The sequence below is a fragment of the Choloepus didactylus genome, chromosome 9 (genome assembly GCF_015220235.1).
Source record: "Choloepus didactylus isolate mChoDid1 chromosome 9, mChoDid1.pri, whole genome shotgun sequence".
NCBI classification, from domain to species: domain Eukaryota; kingdom Metazoa; phylum Chordata; class Mammalia; order Pilosa; family Megalonychidae; genus Choloepus; species Choloepus didactylus.
Genome location: NC_051315.1, coordinates 81746040 through 81768928, shown reverse-complemented (window position 1 = coordinate 81768928; position 22889 = coordinate 81746040). Strand labels below are relative to the sequence as shown.

At 36.2% G+C, this 22889-nt stretch overlaps 1 protein-coding gene across 2 annotated transcripts in view; it reads right to left on the bottom strand.

Annotated features, from left to right (window-relative positions):
• Positions 1-22557, bottom strand: part of GLS (glutaminase) — an 85142-nt gene extending 62585 nt beyond the window's left edge. For both annotated transcript variants that reach the window (XM_037848486.1, XM_037848487.1), the window contains exons 1-4: positions 21950-22557; positions 10447-10543; positions 9974-10095; positions 35-164 (exon numbers count right to left, since the gene is read on the bottom strand). In XM_037848486.1, the coding sequence (XP_037704414.1) occupies positions 35-164; positions 9974-10095; positions 10447-10543; positions 21950-22335 (735 nt within the window). In that variant the 5' untranslated portion in view covers positions 22336-22557. The remainder of the gene's footprint in view (positions 1-34; positions 165-9973; positions 10096-10446; positions 10544-21949) is intronic.
• Between the last annotated feature and the right edge of the window lie 332 nt (positions 22558-22889).

The following is a 22889-nucleotide window of genomic DNA, read 5'->3' as shown; positions in this document are numbered from 1 at the left end:
TGGGTTATGAAAATATGCATAACAAAAAAGTTACCTTTCCTCCAGACTGCTTTTTAGCACTTTCATATAACTCATCGATGTGTGAGGTAAACGACATGAAGTCAGGAATGACAAACTTTCTTCTAAAAGCTTGTGTCAACAAAACAATGTTGCTTTGAACACATCTGTGGAATGTGAGAAAAAAATTAATAGACTGGGTAATACTTGGTAATGAGCAATACTACTAACTAGGAAGACATTAATCCCAATATTTAAACAAAAGATAAATGCATCTCTTATACAACAAACTAAATTCTACAAATTATACTCTTTTCACATGTTTTATTTCCTCTTGAAAGCTTTTGAATAGGTTAAAGAAAAATTAAATGTGCTTAAAAATTGCTAACAGAGCATTCCACCAGGTTAAGTATTAGACTACGTGAAACCAGTTCCTCAGCCTACCAGAGTCGATAAGCATTCAGCATGACAAGTAGTTAACAAAACCAGACTTTACAATGTCATGGTTGAAATCTGTTTATTTTTGATCAAGTAACCCCAGAAATAAACCTCTTAGTTCCTACACAATAACTATTACTAGTATTTTTTTGAAAAACCAAGTATTTTGTATTTTAACATATTTTTCCTGAATTAATTTTGAAAATTTGCTTTTCTAAGTTAAAAAATTGAGATAAAATCATCAACTTTTTAGTCAGATTAATTTACTTCTTAAATATCTGTTAACATGTTTGTAAAAATAAGGTCTAATTGAAAATAATATGATATTATAAAGCAGTAATCGATTTTGTATTTTGAGTCATCAAAAAAGGTTAAACTGCATTATTCTGAATAATGAAAGATATGTATTACACTGTAGAATAAAAATATTTCACTGTTCAAAGAATACAGGAAGTCACAGACATTACAAAATGTGAACGAGAGGGCATGAAATCTAATGATTTGGAATCAATACTCTAAAAAGATTCAAGCCAGAAAATCAATACATTAATTTAAACTAAAGAGCTTTGTAAATAGGATACAGCCAATCATAAACTCTGAACTCACCATCTTAAAATGATCTCAGTAATTCAGTACTAGAATATACAAATGATAAAGGAGGACTTGCTATATTTGTCATGAATGTCCAGCCTAGTACTGACTATAATAAATCTCAAGGCTAAGCCCTTAACAGACAATAAACAAATGCTTACGGCTGAAGTTTTTAAATTAAACCAGTAACTTTGGGAAGGTATTTATGTAACTGAATTCATAACAGGTAAGTCATGTGATATTATATCAATAGTTTCTTTGGGGAAGAGGAAAAAAAGAAAATTGGCATTTTTTTTTAAAGTAACTAAGTTTCAAGTACTGTTCATTCTGTGGAATCCTCAAAGCATCAATGCTCAAAGAAGGATGATTTCCCCACTTTACAGATAAGAAAATGAGACTCTGAAAGGTTGAGTGATTTGCACTAACCATAATTGGAGAAATGAACAAGTATGCACTCTTGGTATTTCTTTTCTAAGTTCGTAATGAAAGAAATTTTTAAATCTTGATATTTTAGTTCAAGCTTGTTCCAGATGAAACATCAAATTAAATTTAAAAACCAGATTTCACATTTTAACTATTAGTAAAACTTCAGAATATATACTCACATGGGCAACACAGAATTAACACATTGGTATTTTTTTTTAAATCCTAATTTTAAAAAGTTATTGTTTCAGTGATAATATCCCCTATTATAACATGAAAAAATTATAGTTCAGATTTCCATAATTAAGCTAGATGTAGAAACAACTGCCCTCCCAGAGCTCGAACCAATATCTACTTCAATCAATTTTGACAAACGGTTTTCCGGTGTTTCATGGTTAATCTAAAAAATATTATATTTCTCCATAACTTTAGTATTTAAAATAGCTTTCAAAATTCAACCTGTACATGTCAGAGTAGCAAAGAACATGTAACAAAGAACACATTTCTCAGAAGAAAGAAATTAAGACAATTCCTGATTTTAAATTACTATTTGTATCTCTATCAAATCCAACCCATTTCTGCATTTTTTAAAAAGTTACAAATGAGAACTAATACATGAGGACTGCCAAACAAATTTAAATTATTAACCTACTACTAACTATATTTTAAATTAATCAGCACTTTTAAAAAGATGGTTTATAATTAACAATATTATACAGCCAGTGAAACATTGGGATTTTTTTTCCTCTATCAGAATGTGCTGGTATGGCCTGTGGCAACCAAGCCCTAGCTGATGAATTACTATAGTCTGATAAAGGCTTTCTTACTAATCAGAAGAGATTTTAACTGCATACTAATGAGTATTCCAAATAGTAATGTTTTTCTAGGGAATTATAATGGAGATATCTTGCATCTAACTAGAAAATTAGAAACCAAAGAAAATGAACTCCAAGGAGGAGATGCTTATCCTTTTCAGCAATTCACAAATTTCCCTGTTTTGTTCAATTTTCTCATCTGAAAACTGGGAATAATAATCATTTTCTTTCCTTCTTTACTGTTAAGGCAGTTAAGTGTTTATGACTAGCAACTGTAAAGCACAGCAATTTTTTACAAAATATTTTTCATTATATTCATATAATTATATGAATTCATATAATTTTTCATTAGTGAAATAACAGGATGATGTGAATTTTTTTAGAAAATCAGATAGTATGCAAATGAAAAGAACTGCTGTTCATTTTCTCCAAGAAAAGAACCAAAAATTATGACCATATTAAAATAGTTCTAACACTTCTTATTTCTCCAGTGGCGAAGCTAGACCTGCATGTAATTATGCCCGAGTCACCCCCAGAGAGCCTCTTTTGTTGCTCAGTTGTGGCCCCTCTATTTAAGCCAAGTCTGCAAATAAATTCACTACACTCCACGCTATGTAGGACATGACTCCCAGCAGTGTAATTCTCCCTGGCAACATGGGACATGACTCCCAGAGATTAGCCTGGCCCTGGCATCATGGGACTGAGAATGCCTTCTTGACCAAAAGGAGGAAAAGAAAAGGAGCAAAATAAAATTTCAGTGGCTAAGAGATTTCAAATAGAGTCAAGTGGTCATTCTGGAAGTTATTCTTACGCAAGCTTTAGCCAGATACTGCAAACTACCACAGTATGCAAAGCTACAACCAACATATTCCTGAAAACCCTATGGAGCACCCTTGACTCGAAGTCTCTATAAAAAGTTTTTCTTAGTGTATTTTTTCAGAAACTTCAGGCCTCCAGATTGTTCTTATGCCAGATAAGCCCTGAATCCCAGAGGGTACCAGTCTCTCCAAGAACATCAACCAGTTTCATTCCTCTACTCCATAAGGTCAACACTCCTTTCACACACAAAGAAGTTAAAATGGTCACTGCCCAGATATCCCTAATGACTGAGATAAAGATAAATGGGAGGGAGGAGGTTTAACTGAGAAATCTGGATTTAACAAATGACTGTGACTACTGACTCATTATACAGATAATTCTTTTTATTGTCTAGTGTTTTAAAATAGCCAGAAGGAAATGCCTGAAGTTGTTGAACTGTAATCCAGTAGCCCTGATCTTTGATATTGATTGTATAACTATATAGCAAAAAAAAAAAAAAAAAAAATAGTTGCCTGTGTTTGTATGGATCTGCTTCTGAATGTTTTGTTCCGTTACACTGATCTATTTATCTATCTCTGACAAGTCTTAAAATTGTAAGTCTTAAAATTGAGTAGAGTGCAATATCAGTGGTCAATAAGAGGGAGAGGTAAGAGGTATGGGATGTATGGGGTCTTCTTTTTTCTTTCGTTTCTTTTCTGGAGTAATGCAAATGTTCTAAAAATGATCATGGTGATGAATACACAAATATGTGATGATACTGTGAACCAGTGATTGTATACTTTGGGTGGATTGTAGGGTGTGTGAATATATCTCAATAAAGTTACATTAAAAATAGTTCTACATCTTCTTGACCAAAAGGGGGATGTGAAAGGAAATGAAATAAGCTTCAGTGGCAGAGAGATTCCAAAAGGAGCCGAGAGGTCACTCTGGTGGGCACTCTTATGCACACTTTAGACAACCCTTTTTAGGTTCTAAAGAATTGGGGTAGCTGGTGGTGGATACCTGAAACTATCAAACTACAACCCAGAACCCATGAATCTCGAAGACAGTTGTATAAAAATGTAGCTTATGAGGGGTGACAATGGGATTGGGAAAGCCATAAGGACCAAACACCACTTTGTCTAGTTTATGGATGGATGTGTAGAAAAGTAGGGGAAGGAAACAAACAGACAAAGGTACCCAGTGTTCTTTTTTACTTCAATTGCTCTTTTTCACTCTAATTATTATTCTTGTTATTTTTGTGTGTGTGCTAATGAAGGTGTCAGGGATTGATTTAGGTGATGAATGTACAACTATGTAATGGTACTGTAAACAATCGAAAGTACAATTTGTTTTGTATGACTGCGTGGTATGTGAATATATCTCAATAAAAAAAAAAAAAATAGTTCTAACACAATTGACTATCTAGATGGGTACAGGCAAGATCTAACTTCCTAATTAATTATGCTTCAAGAGTATGCTTATAACTCATTTTTCCACTTTAAAAAATGTCATATCTGAAAGATTACTCACAAAGACTAGATATATTAACCCACAATGTATTTTACACAAAATATCTACATATAGACTTCAACCAAACCTACCTACCTTCATAAGTTATTTCTCTGGGAAAATGAATTCCATGTTTTAACATCTCTCTCCTCCCCAGCTTCTTGAGGCTGAGACAGTTTATTTCTGGCAACCCTAACATGATAACTTCTATATTTGAAAAGAGAGAAAGAACTTCTCTGGACCAGTCACCTTTCCAGGTGATCTGAAAAGGTTAACAGTGGGAGGTTTTAGATCACCTCATTCAGGGATGAGAAGAGAAATTACTATGCCTACAGACTAGGACTTTTCTGATGCCTTCTCATATATAAGCTAAGCAATCTTTAAGTTGGGAACTACTTGTATTATACTCAGCAATTTTTTTCCTAATTAAAAACAAATTCAACTAATGTTTAAAGTAATGATGGTTATTATTTTTTTATATAGTTATCTTAGGAAATTTATGATTATGTTTCCTGGTTTCATAAATAATGTATTTAAAATATTACTTTTCAACTCATAAACAAAGCAATAGGTTTTAAAGCACAAAAAATTTTAAGTTGTTCTAAAAGCATACAAAATACTGCTTCCACTTAAAATTCCAAAGCAATTCCCTACACCTCTTGTCAACAGATCTACCTACTATCTCTCTGGCAACTTCACTCAGGGATACACCAAAATAACTTCCCAGAAAGCACCAGAATCGGAGTGCTTTGCACAGATAGTACATGAACACTAAAAACAAAATAATTCTTACTGCGAAGGCATCAATAACTCTAGAAATGATATCCTTCCCTCCACAAAGAAACGGGGTCTGGAATCTCAAAGTTCCTAACACCAATTCCTTCGGGTACCTAAATTAATAGAACCAAGAACCTCCTGGTGAACAGACATGAATCCCAAACTGTCCATAGTACTGCACAGCATGACAGGAAACACTGGAGGACTTATACCTTTAGAGGACTTAGTACCCCTGGATATTTCCTGGAAACATCTAGAACAAATCATCCAACCCCTCAAATAAAACAAAACAAAAATAAATACAAATAAATAAATTTTCAAGGTAGATGCAGGAATTCTTCGGATCTGCATCTACCTTGAAAATTTATGATACTGTGAACCAGTGATTGTATACTTTGGATGGACTGTATGGTGTATGAATATATCTCAATAAAATTACTTTAAAAATAGTTCTAACACTTACATTTGACTCTTTAAAAAGATCTTTGTCTAGCATGACTAGTCCTATACCCTGGAAAAAAAACAGATGTCCTATAATAGTGTTCACATTTTTGTACTAGTTTTCATTTCACTATTAGTAGTTTAAAAAATCATTTAGGGAGCTAAGATGGCGGCATAGAGAGGAGTAGAAGACTGTTAGTCCCCACCCCACCGGAACAATTCATAAATGACCAAAAAACTAGTAAATAACCTGGAATAACTGCAGAGACAAACCTGACCATCCACTCATCATTCACCAACCTGAATTGGGGGGAATGCCCGAGATCGCAGCATAAAATCTGTAAGTAAAACTGCAGACTCGTGCTGAGAGCCCAGAGCCCCTCCCTCACAGAAGCCTCCCGGTGCTAGAGAGCAGCACTCTCTCAGCTGAGCTTCAACTGGGGTTTTAATGTTAACTGCTCAATACAGACAGTGAATCCCCAAAAAGCACAAAGAGGCTTCTGCTGACAACTGACCTTGGGAGGGTCAGGGGACATATATGTCTCAGGACGGGGAGCCCAAAGGATCGGGTGCTATTTCTGGCTGACCGGTGAACCTGGGAACTTTTCTGTCCCTTTCTCTCTCTATGGAGAAAACCTCAGCCGTTTTTAGCCCACAGTGCTTTGCAGTTAAGACAGCCTCAGCCATTTTAAAATCAAAACACTTTGATCAGCAGAGTCAGAGAAACAAAGAACTTATTGATATGCAGTGACCTCTCTGGAGGGGGCATAGCTTCCCAAGAGGAAAGGGAGGGGCCCAGCTCTACTGCCTGCCTTCACCAGTACCAGACCCCAAAGCCTGGAGGAGGAGAGCACAGGCCACATCCTCTTACACCATCCAGTAACAGGCTGACAGGTACACCTGCCAGGCACAAAAGCACAGGCATGTCAATCCGCTAAGAAAAAACATCACGGAAACCAGATACTGAATATTTCCTCCTTCTGTGACCTGAGCCTGTTCTTGTCTGGGAAAACCTGATTGGGGTGGCCTAGGAGGTCAGATGCCTAGACAACAGAAAACTACAATCTACACTAAGAAAAACGAACCTATAGCCCAGTCAAAGGAACAAACGTACACATCAACTGAGATACAGGAATTTAAACAACTAACGCTAAATCAATTCAAAAAGTTTAGAGAATATTTCGCAAAAGAGATAGAGGCTGTAAAGAAAACACCAGGCATACATAAGGCAGAAATCAAAAGTTCAAAAAAACAACTAGTAGAATCTATGGAAATGAAAGGCACAACACAAGAGACGAAAGACATAATGGAAACATACAACAGCAGATCTCAAGAGGCAGAAGAAAACACTCAAGAACTGGAGAACAAAACACCTGAAAGCCTACAAGCAAAGGAGCAGATGGAGAAAAGAATGAAAAAATATGAGCAATGTCTCCAGGAATTTAAGAATGAAACAAAGTACAAGAATGTACATATCATTGGTGTCCCAGAAAGAGAAAAGAAGGGAAAGGGGCAGAGGCAATAATAGCGGAAATAATCAACAAAAATTTCCCATCTCTTATGAAAGACATAAAATTACAGATCCAAGAAGCGCAGCATACTCCAAACAGAATAGATCTGAATAGGCCTATGCCAAGACACTTAATAATCAGATTATCAAATGTCAAAGACAAAGAGAGAATCCTGAAAGCAGCAAGAGAAAAGCAATCCATCACATACCAAGGAAGCTTAATAAGACTATGTGCTGATCTCTCAGCAGAAACCATGGAGGCAAGAGGGAAGTGGTGTGATATATTTAAGATACTGAAAGAGAAAAACCACCAACCAAGAATCCTATATCCAGCAAAGCTGTCCTTCAAATATGAGGGAGAGTTCAAAATATTTTCCAACAAACAGACAATGAGAGACTTTGTGAACAAGATACCCGCCCTACAGGAAATACTAGAGGGAGCACTACAGAGTGATAGGAGAAGACAGGAGTGCGTGGTTTGAAACACAATTTTGGGAGATGGTAGCACAGCAATGTAAGTACACTGAACAAAGATAACTATGAATTGGGTTGAGAGAAGAAGGTTGGGAGCATGTGAGGCACCAGAAGAAAGGAGGAAAGATAAAGAATGGGACTGTGTAACTCGGTGAAATCTAGTGTTCAACAATTGTGATAAAACGTACAAACGTTCTTTTACAAGGGAGACCAAGCAAATGTCAACCTTGCAAGGTGTTAAAAATGGGGAGGCATTGGGGGAGGGATGCAGTCAACGTAAACTAGAGACTGTAACAGAATCATTGTATTATGCTTCCTTGAATGTAACAAAGGCGATATACCAAGGTAAAGGCAGATAAGAGAGTGGGATAGGGGAGGCATGTTAGACACTTGACATTGGTGGTGTTGTCTGACTCTTTACTTTGATTTAAGGTTACTTTTCCTTTTGCTACTTCCTAGCTGTCATTTTTTTTTCCTCTTTCTTTCTCCTCTCTACCTTCTTTGACTCTCCCTCCTGCCTTGTGGAAGAAATGCAGATGCCCTTATATAGATAGTGGTGAAGGTGCTGAACACATAAACATGTGACCATACAACGATCGATTGTTTACTTAGGATGGAATGTACAGTGTGTGAACAAAACCATCTTTAAAAAAAAAAAAATGGGTTGATGACAAACCTCAAGGGCAATATACTGAGTGAAATAAGCCAGACACATAAGGACAAATATTGCAGGGTCTCACTGATAAGAACTAATTATACTGTGTAAACTCATAGACATGAAATACAAGGTACCAAAATATAGGACGAGGCTTAAGAATGGGGAGCGGTTGCTTAGTATGAGCAGAATGTTCAACAAGGATGAACCTAAATGTTCAGAAATGAACAGAGGTGTCAGTAGCAAGATGTGGGAATAACTAACAGTGCCGAATGGTGCACGAATGAGGTGGAAAGGGGAAACTCAGAGTCATATATGTCACCAGAAGGAAAGCTGGAGGTCAAAAGATGGGAATGTATAAAACTGAATCCTATGGTGGGCAATGTCCATGATTAACTGTACAAATATTAGACAACTCTTCCATGAACCAGAACAAATGTATGACAATACAACTAGAAGTTAATAATAGAGGGGCATATAGGGAAGAAATATATACTTATTGCAAACTATATACTACAGTTAGCAGTAGTTCAACATTCTTTCACAAACAGTAACAAATGTTCTATACCAACACTACGAGTCAACAATTGAGGGGGGTTGGTTAGGGATATGGGAGGATTCGAGTTTCCTTTTCTTTTTTTTTCCTTTTTTTCATCTTTCACTTTATTTCTTGTCTGAAGTAATGAAAAGGTTCTAAAAATCTGAACAAAAATTAAGTGCGGTGATGGATGCACAGCTGTATGAGGGCACCAGGGGCAACTGAATGTACACTTTGGATCTTTGGATAATTGTATGGTATCTGAACAATCCCAATAAAAATTAAAAAGGAAAAAAAAAAAAAAATCATTTAACTCTTTGGAATCCATTACAGACCTGCTGTCTATCAGATCATTAAGTAATCAAATTAAATAGGACACATTAATGAAAATCAATTATCAACAGAAATGCAAACATACTAATGTCAAAATAAATATTCTCATTCAATCAAACCAAAGCATTAATTTCCAAAGTTTTCTTTAGTTCTGAATTGTTTTGAGGGAAATGAAAATCACCAAAAGCCTATGTATTAATACTCTGGAGAGAGGAGAGACGCAGACAATGCAAATATGAAAATCTGAGAAATACAGGGCTGGTCTTTAGCTTGTCCTCTCATTTTAAGACGTCATCTGAATCATTTTATAGGAAAGACTAGAGATCATGCTGAGAAAGTCTGCAAGACACGCACATGAATTAGGGATCAATACAAGCAATGACAGGACAAAGACTATGCTCTATTCAAACTGAATGCAATCTCCAATACTACAAATTGGAAACATGTGGCTAGACTTTCTCAGAACAGATTTAAAGAAAGTATAGTCTTTGCCCCAATGTAGTACAGAACCTTAACGTATACCAAGTTGTTCAAACAAATGATATTTATAAATCCCATTTTCTTTCAGTAACACAGGAAGCACTAGTCTTCAAACATGCAATTTTGTTTTAAAAGCAAAACCACCATATAACATAGCAAATCACCATTAAAGGTTTGGCAGAATTTTTTACTTTTTAAAAAGATCTTTGTCTAGCATGACACCATCTGACGTTGTTTGAAGAGTTAATCTTAACATATCCATACACTCTTTCAACCTGGGATCAGACGTTCGCAATCCTGTAGATTTGAGTGCCTGTTTTTAAAAAAATAAGAGTTTGTAAATATGTAGTACAAATAATGTATATGCTTATTCCAACTACAAATTTTTATTCCTATATATAAAAACTTCTATCCAAGACTTGAACATTTATCTGGCATTTTAGTGTCACTATTCCCAACTTCTGGACAAGTTTCTTATTGTTTCTTTCATTTTCTTTCACTGATTACCTTGAAATGAGCAAGATAAAAATTTGAAAACATGAGAGAAACACATCAGTCAGAATCTCCACGTTAGAAGACCATTAAGACTAGACCTCAATAATACCATATTACTGATTTGGTGTTACTGGTTTTTAAAATAAGAGAGAAAAACATAAAAACTTACTGTAATAAATTTATGAACAGGTATTTTCTCTTGTCCTTCCGCAATTGTATAGAACAGCAAATCTTCCAAGCTAGGTAATAGACCCTGTTTTATTTTACTAAAGGGGAAGAAAGAAAACAAAATTAATCCTTGTGTGAACATTCTAAAGGATTTTAGCTAATTCCATTATTAAATAATCATTGAACCAAAATATAGTTAAGCTGATTTACTCAAGTCTGTCATTCCAATAAATGCTGATTTACTAAAATCAAATCAGTACCACTAGAGATCACAGTAAAAAACAATTCATTAATACATATTTTTTTAGATCCCAGGTTTTGAAATCCTGATTACCAACACCATTTGTGCTAATGCCTAACCATCTGCTATGGTGATGATGTGTTCTTGAATAGCCAAGAACAATCACCCAATTATTAATTACAGAGCTAGCAAATTCAGGTTAAGAGTCAATTCTTTGTTCTTTTTTTAAAAAAATATGACTATATTTATTTTTCAAACAGTTAACCTGATTGTAAAATCTGGAGAGAAAGCAATTAAGTATTAGACAGCAGTTAAGATTATGAGTATAAAGTTTTTTAATCTCAGATATAATACTTACTAGCAGAGTTACCTTGGGTAAATTAATTAACCTTTCTGTGCTTCAGTTTTCTCATCTGAAAAAGGGAAATAATAGTGCCTACCTCACAATATTGTTGTGAGGCTCAGTTGACTGATTGTTCTTTGCCAGGCAGTGTTCTAAACTTATTGTACAAGTACTCAATTGATGTTAGCTGTAGTTATTATTTCCAAATAATCTAGGCTTACATCTACAATAAAGACTTGTTAGAACAAAAAATTTGCCATAAAAATACATTACAATTTTAACTAAACTAGTACAATGAGATGCTATGATTAACCAAACTTTTAAACAAAAAAAGAATTTTTTCTTATCCGTTGAAAAACTTTCAAGCAAACTAACTATGATGAACCTATTAAATGTCCCTTTTTGGCTCTGGAACTGAAAATAATGTATTTCATTATTCTGAATATTAGTGACTATCAGAAGTATTGTAGTGATACTACAAGGGCTACAGATAAGGCAAACTAAACCCATCATCCACAATCACTATTTATTAAAATGGGAGGGGAAAATATACATTTTTAAAATATTCTGGAAAAGGACTCTGGAGGAAAGAGAATATGAGACAGAGAGAGAGAGAGGAGGAAGGAACACTTGTTTTCTCAATTTAAACTGGGACTTAATGCAGTCAATTCTGCACTAACTATAGGCATAGTGGCAACTTTCATAGGAAAATCACACACAGACCTTTTGTAATGAAAACTGTCACAAAGCATAAGTTTGTTTAAAATAGTTTTTATACTGTTGAAAAGAGCTTTCCTCGATGTCTATATATTTCCTCCTGGATTATCCAAAGTTAAAAAGACCATATGTAATTATTTCCTAACATAATTACTTCTCAAAATTATTAGTGGTCTGTATATTTCTATCTTAAAAGACAACAATATAGAGTTGGTTCACTGAACATGTATGTTTATACATACATATATAAAACTTTCCCTAAGGAAACACTGATGTTGGCATCAGTATCATTTAAACTTGTTTTCAAAACTGTTGCACCAACATTTAGTTTTTAAAGTCAACCTAAAAATATATGAATTTGTATCAATGAGAAAAGCTAACACACATAGGATTAGCATCAAAAAATGTGACATACCATGGATATATAATTACTCCCTGAAACTACTTTTGCTCTTAGGCAACATTAAAAGACATACTCGGGCTATTTTGATAATAATAGCTAAAATTCATCGATCACTTATTATGGTCTAGACACTGGGCTAAGTGTTTCACACACATTCAAATTTAATCCCTCCAATGATCTCCTTATGAGAGAAGGTACTATTATGCAAAATATAATATGGTTTCTGGTACATACGTAGATGCTCAATAACTTTATTATTTGTTGAATAAATGAATGACTCCATCCCCATTTCACAGATGAGGAAACAGAGGATCAGAGAGGCTAAGAAACTTCTCAAGAAAGCACAGTGGCAGAGATGGGTTTAGAACCCCTATTTCTTTGGGTCAAGAGTCCAAACTATTTACCACTACACTATACTGGCTCTCAAACTTACTAGCTAGTTATTAACTTTATAAGGTACAAACAAGTTTTCTAGGACTTACCTTGATCTAATACCATTAAACTGAGTTCAACAATACTGATAAACTAATATTTAAAGAAAAAGTGAACCAGCTGTCAAAAAATCAGTGGATAATAACATACCAATTACTTACAGAAAATGATTTGTCAAATAAACTTCAGATAATGGTAGTTTAGCACTTTAAAAAACTGCAGAATAAGCCTTCTATGTATTATCACACCAGTAAATGGTATTTGCTTTGCCTAAAAGCTATGTCAATAATACAAAATATACAGTTCTTTAGCTTATGGTACATAGTGCAAAAACATTAAACGGCCAAGTTATTGCCATAGCTAGCAAAAAAAAAAAACAAAAATGGTAAGTACTTATTTGCTTTTGGACAAGAGACTAATTTTATCCACAGGAGAGACAATGTAAGACATCCCTAAGATCCTTCATGCCTTGCCATATTTTATTTTCCCAAATTTCATATGGCTTTACAGCAGTGCTATAAAATTTGGAAATTTTATAGTGTTATAAAATTTGGAAAGCTAAAAACTCTAGCTTTCAGCAACTATATAGTAACCAGGAAATCCTTGAGAAGTATTTAAGTTTTAATGACAAAAAATAGATTATAGCAGGATTTCAAATTAGATTACAGCAGGATTTCAAATTGTAGCATCTATAATTATTGATAAACCCAAAATGAGCCCTCTAGATTTCCTAGCGAAAAACATAAAATGGTTATGACACTCGCAACTAAAATGGAAGATAAGTGAATAAAAAAAAAAATTTCTGTTTCACATCTTTTTATTCCTTCCTTTTTATTCTCCTTCATTTCCTCTCTAATTTCTGCTTTTAAGATCTTTTTACCTTCACATAGGTCCTTCTTTTATCCATTGTCTTCTACTTTACCTTACCTTCACAAAATACCTGCCTATAAAAAAATAAATGGTAACTTAAAAAAAAAAATTAAAAAGAAAAATCCCCTGTATTTAACTGGCATCTACTACATGTCCAGCATTATATTAGACATTGCTTATGGTCTAGAAGGGGAAATAGAAAGGAGGAATTAAAAGAGGAATACATAAAGAGGAATTAAAGAAAGGAGTTGTGGGATCATTGGATCATTGGAAACTTACGTCACTGTGGGCTAATAAAGTGAAGTTTTTTAAAAAGAGGTGGAAGTTTAGCAAGACTTGAAAGATGGGTAGAGCTGGAAGCAGGGAACAGAAGGGGATTTCAGGCAAAGGAAATAAAATCACCAAAGGGATGAAGGCAACCATTCACTAAATACAAAGAACAGCAAAAGCTAGAGCACAGGATATATGAATTAAGGTGCCTATTTCTACCTATAAGCTGTTATAACACCTAATTTTCAGGGTTGAGAGAGAAATATATAAACCAACCAATAAATGAAAAGACTACCCAAAAAACACACATACAGAATACAAATTCAGGGCCAACTTTTACAACATGAAGAGACACACCATCTTTATGGGGCTTGCTCTACTACCCAATTAGTTTCCCAATATCAAAGAATTCAAACTCCAGTCTGGTACTCAGTTCTCTATAATTTGGTTTTATACTATCTATTCTTAACTTCTCACCTATAATTTCCCTATATAATTAACTAGTCATGCTATTTCATCTTTATTTTTTACATATCTGTGCCTCCTATCTCTCGTCTTCCTCTCCCTAAACCTTTAAAGTATCAATGATCATTCCAATTGTTTCATAGGACTTTTCAAACAGAATCTCTATATTCTTTTTAGTACTCACTGGCTGCATAAAATAATTTCTGTACTTTTCTTATATAGGCTATTATGTGCCAAGCACTGGGGATACAAAAATGAATAAAGTAAGGCTGCTACCTTTGAGAAGACTGCTTTCTACATAAAGAGATAAGCCTATAGCAATATGGCAAGTGCTATGGTAGAAATATAAGAAAAATATCTGGAAGTACAAATGAAATACTTAATTCTGCCTTGATGGTCACAGAACATCAGGAAAAGAGTTTTTAATTTGTAATTAGGAGCAATAATGCAAACTCATGTTCATCGGCTCAAAATTTTATAAATCAAAACTCTACTATCAAATAAAAAGAGGAAAATGAATAGTAAGTCCCTACTAAGAACTGCAAAATGAGCAGAGGAAAAAAAAATCAAAACCAAATGTACTGCCTTATATTTTTAAATAACAATAATGTTTCCTAATGTTTGATCTCACAAACTAGAAACCTTCAAGGTTGGAAAAATGTCTTTATTTCTTTTTTGTTGTTGTTTTGCAACCCCACGTAACTCTTAAAACACATAGTATAGTATGGTAAACTCATCAGAAAAAAAAAACTATTAAATTTTTTTAACTGAATTTTTTTTTTTTTTAATGCAAGGCCTACTCCCAGAATATAAAGAAATGCTTTGGTCATTTATTTATATGTCTTAATTTAAAACAATAATCTTTAAAGATATTTGGAGTTGTTTCTTTAATCAGTTTATCATTTTGAAGCGTGATCTAACTGACAGCAAATGTCCATCAACATCAGCAAATTAGTAGATAAAACTTGTTGGGCTAAAAGTAGAATTGATGGTGCTGTCCACATAATACCATAAGAATATCGGAATGAATGTAAGTCTGACAGAGTAACACATTCTGCTTCTCCAAAGCATTCTGCCCCAAGGCTAACTATTGGTGGAATTTAAAAAAGCAAAAATATGTAGCCTTTAAGGCTTCCGCTCTAAAAAAAAAAAACAGAACTTTCACTTTCTGTCACTTTAACTTAAAACCCTATAAGGTAAAGAAAGCAAGGTCGGTATAACTGTCCCCAATTTACAGACACAGACAGAGTCTCAAGGTCAAGAAATGTGTCCAATGTCACACAAGTCGTTAGTGGCTAGACCAGAATTAGTCCTAGAAGGCTGATCTTTTGTTCCTAGTCCCAAATTCTTCCTAGTATACAATGACAAGTCATCAGTTGCTAGCACCCCATCTTAAGAGGAACACCTGGAGTTCATTCAGAATGAAAGATTTAGCTCCCCTACATACTGAAGAATTTTCTAACCAAAAAGCTAACAGGGGAATTACTTAATGTTAGATGACTACATTGCTGTCCTGCAATTAGGTCCTGGGCAGAGCAAGTCCCTAATGCCCAACTTTGTTAGTCCTTCCAACCATGTACTCCTTCAGCCAAGAATCCTTTAATAAATCATTCTATTTGTAAAATACAGATATTTTGTGAATTCTGTTACTGCGATTACTTTGATACCACACTAGAGATGAGTATTCAGAATAACTAAACATATAAGTAGAAGCTAATGAAAGACAAACTTGAGCTACACATAAGGAAAAATAAAACCAAGTTCTGAAAATGGAATGGGCTGACTTCTAAGGGAGTGAACTCTTGTCATGGAGGTATTCCAGCAGAAATATGAATAACAACCTTTTGGGAGTATCGCAGAAGATGGGGGAAAAGGACATTAGGATAGCAGTCTAGAACAGCAAAGTAGAGATTTACAAGTTAAAAATTTAACAGGCGTGTTCCTCTGATTACAGAAGTTATATATACTCATATATGCTCATAATGAGAAATCTTAAAAGTAACCATGAAGAGGCAAGAAAAACAAGGTCCATTTTCACAAACCATAATGGCTAACTTCATTTCGGCTTATTTCCTTCCACTACCTTTTCTAAGCTTTTAAAAAATGTTTGAGATCACTTGATATCACACTGCATAAAAAACTTTGTATTCTAACTTTTGGCTCAACATTATAAATATTTCTTATATATCTAAAAAGTGTTTGTATACATCTAAAAATGGCTGAGTAAGAGACTATCAAATGCATATACCATAAATTACCTAACTATTCCACTAAGGTTGAACACAAGTTTTCTCCCCTTTTGTCTAATAGCATAAAACTGTATCAAAAATTGAGTGTATAAATCCTTCTATATTTCAGCTTTTCTTGGCCTAGTTTCCTAAGGAGATATTTTTAAACTTCATGTAAGTTAAAAAAACATTCTTCAGAAAACTGGTACCATTTTTATAATTTCCATCAAGAATTTAAGGAAATGCCTATATCACTCAAAATATCATCAAGATGACATCAAGAGTTCTAATATGTTCTGAAATTAGTATTTCCACTATAGACATTTCTTTAGAAATCAGTAAGCAATAATGAAATTTTACATACTAAGCAATGGATAAGTCAGTCAAGATAAATTAACATTTGTTTTCGGTTTTTACTTTGTAGGTGGTCAAAAATCACCAACTGCAGTGATCAGTCATGTGCACCGTGTTTCAGAACCCAATTTTATACATGAGCAGATTCCACAGTAAAATTGTAGTAACAATGTCTGTATTTGAAAGCTATTTACCTCACTTAAAGATATCAATAATTAATAAGTATTTTAATAAATACATCTGTTCACCCAGCTTTCTGTAGCATTCATCTTACTGGCAAACGACTGAAAATTAGAAAAGGCACAGAAAGGCAACTATAAAATACAGCCTTGGTTCATATAGCATTTAATATGATTGAGCTCTTTAAAAAATGCAAATCCTACAATTAGACTTTCGGTTTCTATAGCCTTAATTTTTCTTCACCTCAATATCACAAGAAGGAAGTAGTACAGTCTTGTACCGGTGTCTTTCAAATAATTTTTTATAACTGTAAGAAACCCACAAATATTTTCAACAAATTTCTCTCCAAGGTGTCATTTACCTTTTCCAAACTATAATAGTGCCTCTTTTTTGCCAGTATATTGCCTCATTGGAAAAGACTGCGTTCTATTTGGTAGTCATTTCCTGAGTTTGCTGTTTTTGAGGTAGGCAAACTGCTCTGTAAAACAGTAAAGCCTAGAAACAAGAAGCTAAAACTCAAGGAGACTAAACTACATTATCTAATTCATTCTTTCAGTGAACTTCATCTAAATATTAATAAAATCAATAGCAAGCAGTTTGTTAATTACAGATCATGTACTAATATATCAATGGCTAGACAGATGCACATGGCTCAATGTAAACTTAAGGCAGCCAAAAGTAAAATTATGACACACAGTTACTAGCATTTTTCTGACCTGCCATAACAAAACTAAAGCTCACTGATAATCATAACCTAGAGAAAATGTTTATATTAACAAAATCACAAATAAATTACTGTGTGGTTGATTGAGAAGCCAAAGAAAGAATTAAATATACTTTTAGTTTATGTGAACTATAAATATGTTCATTTTTACATATTAAAAGCAGATGCAATATTGAAGGCTCATTAAAGCATTTGCCACCTATTTCAATGCAGGTTGTCTTTCAATTTCAAAATATATTATCTGTATCTGCCAAATACTGGCTCAACTTCATCAGTACTGTTGTGCAGTCCTAATTCAATGAAATGCATATATAATCTTATTTTGAAATTCAATTCTCATGGTATACAATGTAATGATTTATTTGGCCTTCACTCTCCATTTACTAAAAATAAATATAAACTACCAAAACATAAAGCCACACTATTTGAAGCTGGCAGAAATCACTTTTACTTACACATTTGTTTTTTAAATATATTTTTAATTATGCAAGTAAGCATTTAAAAAAATGCTGCCATGACTTGCAAATGTGCAATTCCTGTCTCTTAAGTATCAGTTTTTAAGATACTATCAAAATGCATTCCACTAGCTGAAATAATTTATACTTCTACCAGCAAAGTAAGAATTCTTATCTCCCACACACTTTGTATCACTTGATTTAACATCTGCCAATCTGAGAGTAAAAAAATGATCTTGTTTTAATGGAATACTTTCAATATTGAGCCTATATTAACTACCTATTTTCTAAAAAGCATACATGTGCTGATATTTTTCAAGCCTAATCTCTGTTTTATCTCTTTTCCTTTCTAATTAAAAAGCCAAATGTCCAAATAAAAACTTAATCCCCACCCCTAACCAACCCTCCCTAGACCTTCTAGATAAACTCTTCTAGGCTTAACAGAATTGAGCATGGCATGTTTGACAGAGAAGACACTAGTCTGATAAAATGTCCATGTTAGACAAACACTGGCATACAGGTTTTTTTTGAGGTTCCTATATGCCACAACATAGTTTGTGACTTTGATACAATGCTCATTCCCAATCTGATTCTCTAGGAGAGTGAAATTTTGAAATTAAAATCCTAAATAGATTGAAGTTAGAGAAAAGAACGGGTATATATAAGTGGGAATATAGATTTTAAATTTGAAGTCATCAGATATGTGGAAACAGAGTTTGGAAATAAGAGATGAAATATTACCTACATAAAGCTGAGAGTCAAAGCTGAGAGAAGGGATATGATGATGGAAATGCAAATAAATGGAAAAGAAGCAAAAGACTCAGTCTCAGCGTTTAACCAGTGAGGAAACCTAAAAAGAGCATAGAAAGCAGGGATAACAATTTTAAAAATTAAGAGTCAAAGTGGTTTTCAAGATGATGGAATAACGATAACAAAATTAAACAAGGCCACTACAGGGAAAATTGAGCAAAGATCATTACATTTTTAAAATAAGATATTTAATATCTTAACAGAATCCAAACTTACACCAAGAGCTTAAACCAGATTGAAGTCGGTTGAAATAGATGGGATAGCCTAGACGTGTATTGGCTGAAAGACAGCTGCACAAAGATGAGTAGATAAACCTCTTCACATCCTACCTCCTTCCAGAATATAATACATGGTAAGTTAATAAAATAAAAAGAGAAAACCAGAACCAAGGAAAGGAGGAAAAGCAAATATCCCAGTCATGTGAACTAATAAAATTGCTGTGGTTAGGCATTAAATTCACTCTGAGATTACTGGTAAGTGGCGCAAAAAAGTAAACAGAGCAAATCACATTGTTCCTTGAAAGAAAAAGGTACAATTTCTCAGAAACTTTTTCCAGAATAAACAAAAAGAAACTTCTCATGTGTGAGCCTAAAATTCAAAGGCCAAAGTCCTTTACAGGTTTTACAGTAAATGAAGAATCAACTTTATTTTTGTATTTAATAAACATTTATGTAGCACTTAACATATGCCAAATATTGTTCTAAGCCCTTTACAAAATGTTATGTTAATTTTCACTCTATATCAATAATCCTCTATAAAATCTGAGTTCTGTGTGAGTACTGGCATTCCAGGTGGCTAAGACTGAGGGATGACCAACACTTTGAAATATGAGCATTGGAAAGGTTAACAGCATTAACTGGAAGCATATCTCCCATAACAGAAATGTTCATCATATAAAGATAAAATGTAAGCAGCCAGAGGAAAGCTACATTTGGAAGCCAGATCATTCAGGAAATTAAACAGAGACTTTCGCCAGATTAAAATGCTTTCTTTCTTCACACCCTTGAAGTCAGCGTTCTTTTCTGTATATTTAAAGCAGAGACAGCTGGGGTTCACTTGAACCCAAATCCTTGACTGAAAGCTCTCAGAATTATTGTATATCTGGATTGCTCCTGAACCAATTTAGCTATTACTCTAAACTTTGGTGGCAAAAAACAAACTTTCTTCCTTGAACTAAGGTAAATAATGTTGTGTTAACTAGTCATTCTAACTCCCAGGGCTTCTGAGCAAATTCTTGAGGCTCTTCTCAAGAATTTTTTTTTCCTTGGGGGTAAAGTGTGGGTGGGAGGTATTTTTCATGTAGACTTGTCAATACGTACTACTCAAAATAGTGTTTGAAAGTTATTGCTAAGAGATGGCTTTTTATTAAGATCAAGAAACCAGAAGTTTCTGGGAAATATGTAAACCACAAAAGGTGCTCAATTTCCTATCTTACCAGAGAAAAAGAAGAGGGACACAAAGACAGAAGCAAAAATATATTTTCAACGGAAAGCAGTTTCATTCCTGCAGCCTTCAAGGATCACTTTTAATTGCTAGCCACTGCATACTGCAATTCTGTTACTCTGGGTACATGTATTTAACTCTTGTTACATGCCTGGTAAACCAGATGCTTAATCTCCTAGATGAGATTAAACATACAAGTTATAGTCTCTAAAATATTAGAGGCACAAATTTTTAAAAAGTCTAGCTTTGTAGAACTTGAAGGGGTTTGAGTCACCTAACCCAACATGTTAAAAGACCTGTGCATGGTCATAAAACTACTTTTTGGCACAAAACACAAAACCACCACGACACAATATCACGAATTTTGCCCCATCACTTAAGTTTTTTTTGTTGTTGTTGTTTTTAATTTTAGTCAGGGTAAACAGTTGTAGCTCGGAATGTTTTAGAAAGGTGCAAACTTCAATTACAGAACAAGTTAAGCAGGCCTGAGTCTGAAATTATAAAAATCACACTTTCAGTTCAGTTCTTTTTCAGTACTAGAGATGGTAATAGAAGCAAAAGGGGAAACAGTAGGTCACATATTGTCAGTACGAAGTCAGAAAAATAGTAAGGTAGAAAGAAAGCAGGCAAATTTTTACCACATGGAGAAAACAAAGTTTGTATTCATTTATATTACACAAAACAAACATTCAGGAAACTGCTTCCTGAAACATACTGTGTAAGACTTACAATTTTGAGATTAACCTTGCTACACACGTATAGATGAGTCAACAGCATATCACAATTTGTCAGAAAATCTCCTTAACTCAGATTTTTCAATGAGTTAGTCTTTTATGCCATATTTCATCTTGGCTATTTTGACTCTTATTTTTAAAAATCTGTCCATCGCATGGAAAAGAGAACACAAGTCAAAGCTGGTCCCCAATGCAAACAGGTGGTCTGTATTGCGTGCTTGCCCCATGTTCTCTGTCGCATGACCCTTTTCTTCCTAATCTGGTTTCTGAAACACTATTTCCGGTGCCTCAGATGGCTCTACACATGCCTGAAGGAGCCACCCCAGAAATATTAACACTACTCCGTCACATCAAGCCTCCAAAGAAATGGTGGCAGACACCGAGAGAAGGCAGGCAGAGCGGAAATTCGAGCCTGGAAAAGCGATGGATCAAGAAGGCTCAGCCTCTGCTCAAACCCGACTCTTAGTCAATCGGTGGAGATGTTCGTGGGGCATCACCTATGAAGGGCTACGCAAGGCAGAACGTGGACCCGGGCTCTGCGGAGCAAGCGGAGCGGCCGGCAGGGGAAAGGAAACAACCAGACGAGCCCCTCCGGCGGCCCCATCCGGGCGACCTGCGCCGGGGGCAGGAAAGGGGAAGTGGAGGCCGGGTGGAGGGGCGCCGGCGGGGAAGGCGCGGGCGGGGCCGGGCCTAATCACATGGCGCAGACGACGCAGGCCGCCCGGCATCTCTTTTCTCTTTCTCGAACCTCCGTTCCCATTCCGCCCCACCGCAGGCTCCTCCCGGGCCCGGGCCCCAAGCACAGCGAGGCCTCCTCCGCCTCGCAGACACTCACTTTTCGCCTGCGGCCACCAGCTCCTTGCCATCGCTGTTGCCGAATGCGTCCGTCTCCCCCGGACTGTCCTTGGGACCGGGCGCCGGCGGGGCCACGGGCGGCGACGTCCCGGGCTGCGGCTGTGCACCCCCCTTGCCCAGCTCCTGCAGGATCTCCGAGGGGGAGCTGGACAGGCCCCGAGTCAGGGGCCTCGCCGGCCGGCCACCCCCGCCCCACCACGGGTAGAGCCGTCCGGCGAGCGCCGGGCCCGCGGCCGGCCGCCTCCCGCCCCGGGATAGCCGACACAGGGTGGCGAGAGGCTGCGCCCGCCTCAGCGCCGCGCTAGCGGCGGCGGACGGCCGCAGGAGCAGATTCCGCAGCATCGCCGAACCTCGCAGTCGCATCATGCCGCCGGGTCAGTCAGCGCCCGCTCTCCAGGGGAGGATGCTTCGGGCGTGGGCGGCCGCTCTCCAGGGGGAACGCGGCAGGGCGGCGAGAGGACAGAGCAGGAGAGGAACAGTGACGTGGGTGTGGGTGTGGGTGCGGCTCCCGTTCCGGCTGCCGCCGCTACCACTCCTGAAGCTGCCAGCGACCGCTGCTCCTAACAGCGCCGAAGACTCCGCACTGAAGCTATAGCGCAGGGGAGGGCCAGAGACATTCCGCGCTCACCCAGCCAGGGGCGGGAGGACGCCGGCGCCCTGCCCCCTTCGCCCGCTCCGATTGGCTCAGACTCTCGACCTCTCTTCTGATTGGCAGCGAGAGCAGTCAAATGTCTCTCGGCACCGAGTACGCCAAGAGTCTGGAGGGGGACAGGCGGGGAGGCGGGGAAAGGAATCAGACTGACGTGTGGAACCGGGTAGCCAGGTCCGTGTTCTTTCCTCATGCCGCGCAGATCCCAAAGCTTTTCTGTTTGCGAACTGGGAGCTTATGGGTCTCGTCATTTACAAGACAGGGGGACCTC